The sequence below is a fragment of the Oreochromis aureus genome, linkage group 4 (genome assembly GCF_013358895.1).
Source record: "Oreochromis aureus strain Israel breed Guangdong linkage group 4, ZZ_aureus, whole genome shotgun sequence".
Classification (NCBI taxonomy): domain Eukaryota; kingdom Metazoa; phylum Chordata; class Actinopteri; order Cichliformes; family Cichlidae; genus Oreochromis; species Oreochromis aureus.
In genome coordinates this window covers 22,373,961-22,382,129 of record NC_052945.1, presented here as the reverse complement: position 1 = coordinate 22,382,129, position 8,169 = coordinate 22,373,961, and the positions used below count along the sequence as shown (strand labels likewise).

General features: G+C 37.5%; 1 protein-coding gene across 1 annotated transcript; it reads right to left on the bottom strand.

Moving 5' to 3' along the window:
* Positions 1-2,151: 2,151 nt before the first annotated feature.
* LOC120439872 (G2/M phase-specific E3 ubiquitin-protein ligase-like) lies at positions 2,152-4,455 on the bottom strand. The gene is made up of 6 exons (XM_039611194.1): positions 4,372-4,455; positions 3,983-4,250; positions 3,685-3,839; positions 3,457-3,470; positions 3,233-3,326; positions 2,152-2,259 (listed from the first exon to the last, which is right to left on the bottom strand). The coding sequence occupies exons 1-5, from the start codon at positions 4,410-4,412 to the stop codon at positions 3,295-3,297; spliced, it is 510 nt and encodes a 169-aa protein (XP_039467128.1). The 5' UTR covers positions 4,413-4,455; the 3' UTR covers positions 2,152-2,259; positions 3,233-3,294.
* Between the last annotated feature and the right edge of the window lie 3,714 nt (positions 4,456-8,169).

The window sequence follows — 8,169 nt, the reverse complement described above, 5'->3', positions numbered from 1 at the left end:
TATGCATGTCCATACACATAGATGGATTGTGTTTTACATTTTTTGCTTGAGAGACGCCTCAATCGGAACCTAATTCCTTGTATGTGTTTGTGCATATACTTTGCCAATAAACGCGATTCTGATTATGAGGTATTTCCCTCTGGATGGCACACACACGTAAATTAAGTAGAAAAAATGTCATGTGTATTGCCTCTTTTAAAATTCTTTTTTGGAAACCACAAGAAGAGAAATATGTGGCATTCCCTTATGTCATTTTACATCTGTCAGTAGACAATTGTGAACATATTTTGATCTGGCTTTTTTTCCTTAACTCAATAGACCTGGCACACATTCTACAAAGACAACTCACTTCCTCTGTTTCAAGCTCTTTGCTTTAAGCAGCTAAAGGGGAGTTAATTTTCTTCTTCCGACTTAGTGCATTGAAGGTATCTTGAAGTTAGTCATTTCAAATCTCACCTTTTCCCGTTATTTTTCAGAGATTACAAGTTCATGTGTGACATTTATTTAAACCACCCTGTAGCTAAAAGTAAAAACAAACACTGTAGAAGCACTTGTGGCTGTGTCCTTTGTGCACACACTAGTGAAAATGAAAAACATTCATTTTTAGAGTGTTTGATCTATAAACATGCACCACTGTGTAATCCCTTTTTTGGATGAACAGGCTTAAAAATATAGGCTAGAAAGCGACTTCATTTCAGCGATTTTGGTTCCTTATCAGCAGAGTCAGACAGTATGAATATGAGGGGGCTTGTAGAGATGACAGTAGGCAAGCAGACAAGTTTCCTGAGGTTGGGCTGAATGAACCTAGAACACAGGGAGAAACCTAAACAAGCAGAAGGAACTTTAGCTAAATATATTGCCACGTACAGCAAAATGACTGTAATGAAGGTAAGCCGTGACCATAGAAAATGCAAAGCAATCACTGGATTGACTGTCCGAATTGCTACACACTTTTTAAGCATCGTTCACCAACAAACTGAGTCTAACAAATCATTTTCTTTACTTTGTTAATTACAGTTAGTGCCTTTATGTATAAAACATAATTAAATGCCAGTGTTTATCTTGATGTTATTTTTGCAAAAAACAATAGCTTTACAGCCATTATCTCTTACATAATTCTACCACATTTACATAATTCACTACAAAGTTCATGTCAAACTATTTAAATGTAAAATTAGGCAGAAGTCTTAAATGTTTCCATAAAACCCCCACGAACAGTTTAACCCAAATAATATCACGGTCAACACTGACACATGTTCAGAGTCCTCAAATTGATTTTTAACCAGGTTATAGTCAAAGGCCAGATGCCAATCTCAGAGTTAACACCAAAGTTTAAAGTCAGTTTGTTAAAACTGCTTTGTTCTTGAAAGCATTAAAATGAATGCGTAACTTTTAAGTCTGAGTTGATTCTTGAGTTCTTGGTTTGAGAACCGATGAGGGTAAATTCATTGAACCATTTACCTTGACTTAAGCACATAATTGTACTACATAGCCCTTGTCAATGGAACCCAATACCAGTATTGGACAGTAACAGGTAAGCCTCAACTTTAATTTCTAAACAGACAAGACACCATGAGAACTGACATTATAATATTTTATTTTACAACAGTCAATGTCTTTCAGTTCAAAGTTTGGCATCTGTTGTACATCTTGAAAAAATAAATTAAAACAAAACCCACACTATGCAGTGTACTGTAATTGAACAAACAATCCACAACAAACTTTCAAACTAATATTTCTAGATGAATTGTCATTTTCCTTCCAATACTGTAAACTTTCTGAACACCACTTATTTTGCATGGCTTGATACATGCATACCCCAGTTGTCTTAACTGGACCATAAATACAACTATATACACAATGAATAGTCATTTGTAAAAACACTTAAAATGTAAAATCTTTAAGAAGCCTGAGTGCCAGGAGCAATCCCATTTAACACTTACAATAACTTCATCCCAAAAGGCCACAGGTTTTAACCATAGCTTCCCAGCATCAGTTCATGTATGCAGCTACACCTTTCCAAATCCAAGGGATCCTTTTAATGCATCGTTCATAAGATCTTTAAATTGATCTTCATCTGCAACACCTCTTGGAAGATACAGGGATAAGCTGCACGTTGATGCGTATGGGATGCGCCGCATCCCCGCTCCTGATCGTAAAAGTCTATGTTGCAGGACTGTGGGAACCCCAGTGGTGGAAGTAAGTCAGCCCCAGTTATGAAGACCAGCAGCTCTTCAAACGTGTTGTCCACCTCTTGCTCTGTTGAAATACATACAACTAGTAAATAAGGTGCAATGTATAGGTTCATGAATCAAAGATTTATAATCAGTTACACTGACTGTAGAGCAGTTGCATTAATGACTATTTTGGAGTCCAAAACAGGTTGTTAGGCAAAACCAATATTGCAAAGCACTGTATAATAAAAAAATTACTTAAAGTAATCCTGCCCTCCTAAGACAGGAAATTAATTTTGGTCCTCCGAGTCTGACCTATATGTCAAGGACTGTTTATGCAATGTGTATGTTTTAAAACAAGTTATTCATTCTGTCCTTGCAAAAGTACATTGTTGACTTTCTAGTGACGTCACATTTGCATGGGTGTTGTCATTGCACCACTTGATTACCTAGGACACTAATATACATGAGGTGTCTTTATAGTCAATGGAATACCTGAAGCTTCAATTTAGGCAGTGCATCTAATTAACAAATGACCGTTGTCTCAAAGAGACAGAATAACACAATTTGAAAGGTGAGACCTGTCTTAAACACTGCAAACACACTTCCTTAATCTCAGATGTGCTAATACAGTTGAATCATAAATTTTACTAATTTAAATACAAATATGTAATATAAATATTTAATATTTTAGTGTTAAGAGAAGTTTGTGGTCATGTAATAAAATTAACGTGTTAACAGAAATCACAATGAAAATCAAATTACATCCTATCAGTCTCAACAACCAAGATCTGGTAGAAATGACAGAAGAAATAATCTTCCAAAAATATTTGTAGGTCGTTTCCTTTAAAATAACTTACCTAAAAGGTAAAATAATCAAAAACTTCCCCATATGCTGTAAGAATGTGTGGATTTTGCAAAGTTCAAAGGTTTCATTGCACCCAGGTGTTGTTTAGATTTAGTTGTCTGTATTTTGTATTGTGGACACTGTATTTAACATGAGATGCCTGAAGCAATTCAAACAGAACCAAGACATGTGTTGTATTCTATGTACTCACCCTGAATGGCCATAAGCCACCATTCCCACTGAAAGATGGTGGCTTCCTCTTCTTCACGTCTGTTACTTCCAGCTGGACTCCATCCAATGGTGAAGAGATCCTGGAAGCTGTTCCTTGTAAGTTTATTTCCTGCATTTGTAAATACAGGAAGGAACTGCTTCCAGCATCTCTTCACCATTTGCCAGAATTGACCACACGAGTCCATACCGCAACAAACTGTTGAATCATGCTGGCAACCCTGTTGACCACAGATTGTACTCTCAATTCATACCACATAGCAAAACAGTCAAACAAAACAGAAAAAGGCTTGTTTTGTCAATTTCAACACTACCTTAACTGCAATATCAATTCAGCAGATTGATTTGTTTAAGTGTTAACTATTAGGGGGGAACACAATGGGAAGACGAGCACTGACCAGCAAACTACTTTGTAATTTTCTAACAAATTCTCACCTGTGAAACGCAAAATGAGATACAATCTCGCCCCTTATCCTCTTAACATCAAGTAGTGTGGCAGTGTAGATGTCAGGGATACCACAGCCTGCAATCCAGTCCCCAAGGTGACTTTTCAAGTCTGCCAGGTCTTCTGGGGTGCTGCAGTTGGAAACCTTGAAAATCAGGCAGCTCCATAAATACATACGTTTGAAGCATTCACTAGTTGACTTACATTTTGAGACATTCAACTGATGAGTCAAGCTATGCATTGTGTTTCACTGAATTTAATTACACCTCAGCATGTACACAGCTTTACCTTTTCTATGTTCTGTTTAATGTCATCGTCCATGAAGACCTCGACATCAAAGTCATCAAGAGATGTCTTCTGGCCACACATCAAACAGAACAGGTGTCTATTGATACACCGTGGCCCTGGCCCATTGTGTGCTATCGACCAAGCAATCAGTTTACCAGCCATATAAAACTTGTTGCTTGACAGCAACTGCTGGCTATAACTGAACAGCAGACTGCCAGGCTTCCCCTCAAAAATCCCTAGGGAATTCTGAGTTTCGACCATAAGTAAGCTGCAGGAAAAGGTAGAAAAAAAAAAAATTGAGTCAAATTGTGATTTCATCTTTGCAATAACAACAAAACACACATTCACGCATTCTATTATTGTGTGGGAGAGATGGGACTTTTGCTTACCGAAAAAATTCCCGCCTTGGGCCTCCATAATCATCGGCCATTTCACCAACGAATTCAATGTTTGGTAATTTATGCCAGGCAAAATATGACTTCAAAGTGCCATGCAGGCACTATGTAGGATTTTCCTTCGTCGGGCTATTACTGTACAATAATTGCTGGTGTCAAGATGCGTTTCCTGGAAGTCTTTCAGGACAGTAGCAAGGTCCATCTCATCCTGAAGGAGGGGGTTGGGGGAAGAGAGAGAGTGTCACGACTACATAAAAACATCCACAGCAGTTCTGGCGGTGTTGTTCATGACACATACATGTGAATCATTTTGTTCAGGGAAGCCAGGACAGCCTCATCCAGGTCTGATACTTCTGACTCTGCAGAGTCGATGTAAAACTCTTCCCTAAACAGAACACAAATGCATTTGATTTTTAATATCATGTATACATATTGAAATGTATTGACTCATCTGATAATGTGAAATCAGATTCTTTTACTGTACAGATACAGCCACTTAAAATGGCCACGTGGTCCTTGATTACATGTGTTGGAGCATTTGTATTTTAACAAATTTCAAAATATTAAAATGTAAAGTTTTGTTAGTTTACTTCTATTTTGGGGTTAATTAATTTTTATTTGTAGGTTAATACTCACTTCATCGTTTTGTTGTTTATCTTGTCAAGTCAGCCAGGAAGAACTTCAGGGCCATTTTTGATAAATTAAGAGACTGGTATAGGACCAGCATGCACTGGGATAGGCCAATGGTTTTGTGTGTTTTTTTTTTGTTTTGTTTTAAATTTGAGACAAGCAGCATGAAGCAACAAAAATAGATCTTGTTATTGGTTTACAAACTGGATCAATAAACTATACAATGCAACTTTCAAGTTTGGACAGTGCAGTTTTGCCTGCATGCACAAAAGAGATTATCACAGGGCAGCAGTGTCTTCTGTATATTTTTGTTAGATGTTTTGGGAAACATAAGGAACTGCCACTACAGTGTCCATTTATGGAATTACACTGAAATTTGTAAACACAGAACTGTTTACTGGGAATACTTTGGGTGATCTGTAGTTCCAAGTGTCTGAATGGTCAGGATGACTAAAGTGTTATCGATGCATTGTCAGCAATTAAAAATGCCAATATCACGACATCAACAAATCTCAAAAATGTGAAAAAGCAAAACAGAAACAAAATGAGGCAATTAAACCATTGGTCTATAGTCAGAGTACATAAATGTACTCTGTTCAATACATGCAACCTTTAAATTTTTAATTTTGCTGGTCTCACCCGTTATATTGTACTTATAAAACACACACCATAGGTAAATAGACAATAAGTTACAGTTTACACTTCAGTTTTGGCACGTTATTCATCAACTACCACTTGCCTGTTAACCTCTGGTTCCTGGAGACCAGGCCTACTAGAATTAGCTGTATGGTTTTCATGCAGACCACTGCAAAGGAATAGCAGTAATATTTAATAACAGGAACAGGACCCCAACGCAGATATTTCTTGATCTAGACTACACAAAATGATCCAAGTTATAATAATGAGAATTAGTTTGTACAACAGTTTTACCAAAAAATAAAATTTGTGCAATATTTTAAGATTAAAATTCCAACTCATAAACAAACAGTGCCATTTACCTGATAACCTCTGGCTCCTGTACATTGTGCCTGCCATGGTCAGGTGTCTCTGTGTCATGCAGCACACTGCAATATGGTAAATATTGATGATGAGAGGATGTAATGCATTTATAGTGCTACAGTCCAAAGGCAGTGGTCAAACACTTACATTGCCATTTCAGACTGCACCACTTCTCCACCAGTTGAGTCGTCATTGGCTTCTGTAATCTAAAACAGAGTATTAAAATATAAATGAAACTGAACAACAAATGAAAAAAAAGAAAGGATAAGGACATTACAAAAGAATGAAAAACCCAGAACACCAAAACCCAGGAAACTGGGATTACAATAACAAAATGAAAAAAATATAAATCTTTACACACAATTGTTTTATGAAAGATGCACATCAGCCCATAAACAAAAACCATTAGACCACAGTTCAAGCTTGCTCTACTGCATTTCTGTTATTAACAGTGACTCAACTGACGGGGCACTATGCCATCTGGCATAGTGATCAGATGAATGTCTTAAATCCTTTGGGGAAATCACAGCATTTACTATTCTGAGCAGTGACATGTTAAAGATGGCTTATACAATATTAGGGTGACTGGAGAGCCACTGAGTTACAGTAATAGTGACAATTATGCCATATCAGCCACCCCAGTGGAACATTTGAATACCTTTGGACGGATATAAAGATTGGAGCGACCCAGTAGGTTTCTTGCTCTAATTTCTTGGGCGTCTCCTCTTCAAGAGGAAGAATGAGCCGCTGTCCATTCACTTTGCATAGATCGAACTGCAAAGGTATGTCTGCAATATTGTCCCGTAGTGCCTGCCTGAATTCAGCGGCATTGAGGTTTACAGGAACGACCACCCGAGTAGCAGGAGTGGCATCTGTAAACAAATTTAAACCAAGTTAGCTAGCAATGTTATTTAGAACTTTCCCTAAAAACGGAAAATTGTCACATTGTAGTGTCTCCACATCAATTTATTGGTGCAAGGAAATAACGATTACAAAGGTGCTAAATCTCTAATGCCAAATTCTACAATTTGTAAACAAATGACACCATGATGCAATTTTTTTTGAAAACCATCACTCCAAATAATTAATCTTAAAATAAAGATTACCCCTATGAGATCGGTAGTGGGTCAGTGTCGGATTCCTTAGTACTGACACCTTAAACGTTAACTGGCGATGTCTGGTTCTCCCGCCTCTTGGCCTGCGCACTGGTCCACCCCGTGCTGTTGGCGGAAAACTCAAAGCTATCATTAGACCATGAGATAAGTTAAGTCACAAACTAATATGACACAGAGACCCCCCAACAAAACAAAACACCACACACTCCGAGTAAGGCATGAATGTTCAGCATATCGGTGTTTATTGCATGCATTTTCCGATTGTCTGGCAAATTAAATGCTCCCAGAAAACGTGGGATATGCTACATTTATAAACTAAAATCCTTATGCATAAATGCACATAAGAGGGATTAAAATGATTGTCATTTGAAATCGTCAACCTAGGAGAGATTTTATGATTACAGAATTTGTTAAATGCTGTGGATTGAATTGTAACAGATAATTAGTTAACGAGCCATTTATTATTTAAAAACGTAAAAGGTTTTTTTTTGGCAAGAACAAAAAGGCGAAAGCTAGAAGCTTGCCAATATAGTAACCACCACCAAAGCGTTTCACCTTTGTAGAAGAGAAGTCCCTCTTCACCGTCATCTTGATTAAGTAGCCGGTTAAATTGGGCATTCATTCTGTCTCTGATATCATTGACTCTCCGTCGAAACGCAGCGGTACGTTCAGACATGATTGTCCATAAAAAGTCCGCCAAAAGGCTGGGCAGATATATATAGCATCCCGAAAATTCAAAGTACGGCGGGAGAAGGTACGTTGTTCGTGATTGGATCGGCAAGACTGAACTTTTTTTTTTAATCCACCCTTAACACAACCTGTGATCCGAATTTGTGGTAACCAATCACAGTCAACCTCATATTTGTGTTGTCTCAATCAAGCTATGTGCGACAAACAACATTCAAGTGAATGGATGCGAAATCTCTGCACCAACAAAAAAAACACCACATTTGACTGCAAGTACCCTAGTTAATCTCAATTACTGTTTGACTTTGCTACCTAAAAGCTAAGCCATGATTGTGAAACATTACTTTGTCCTTTTAAGCAC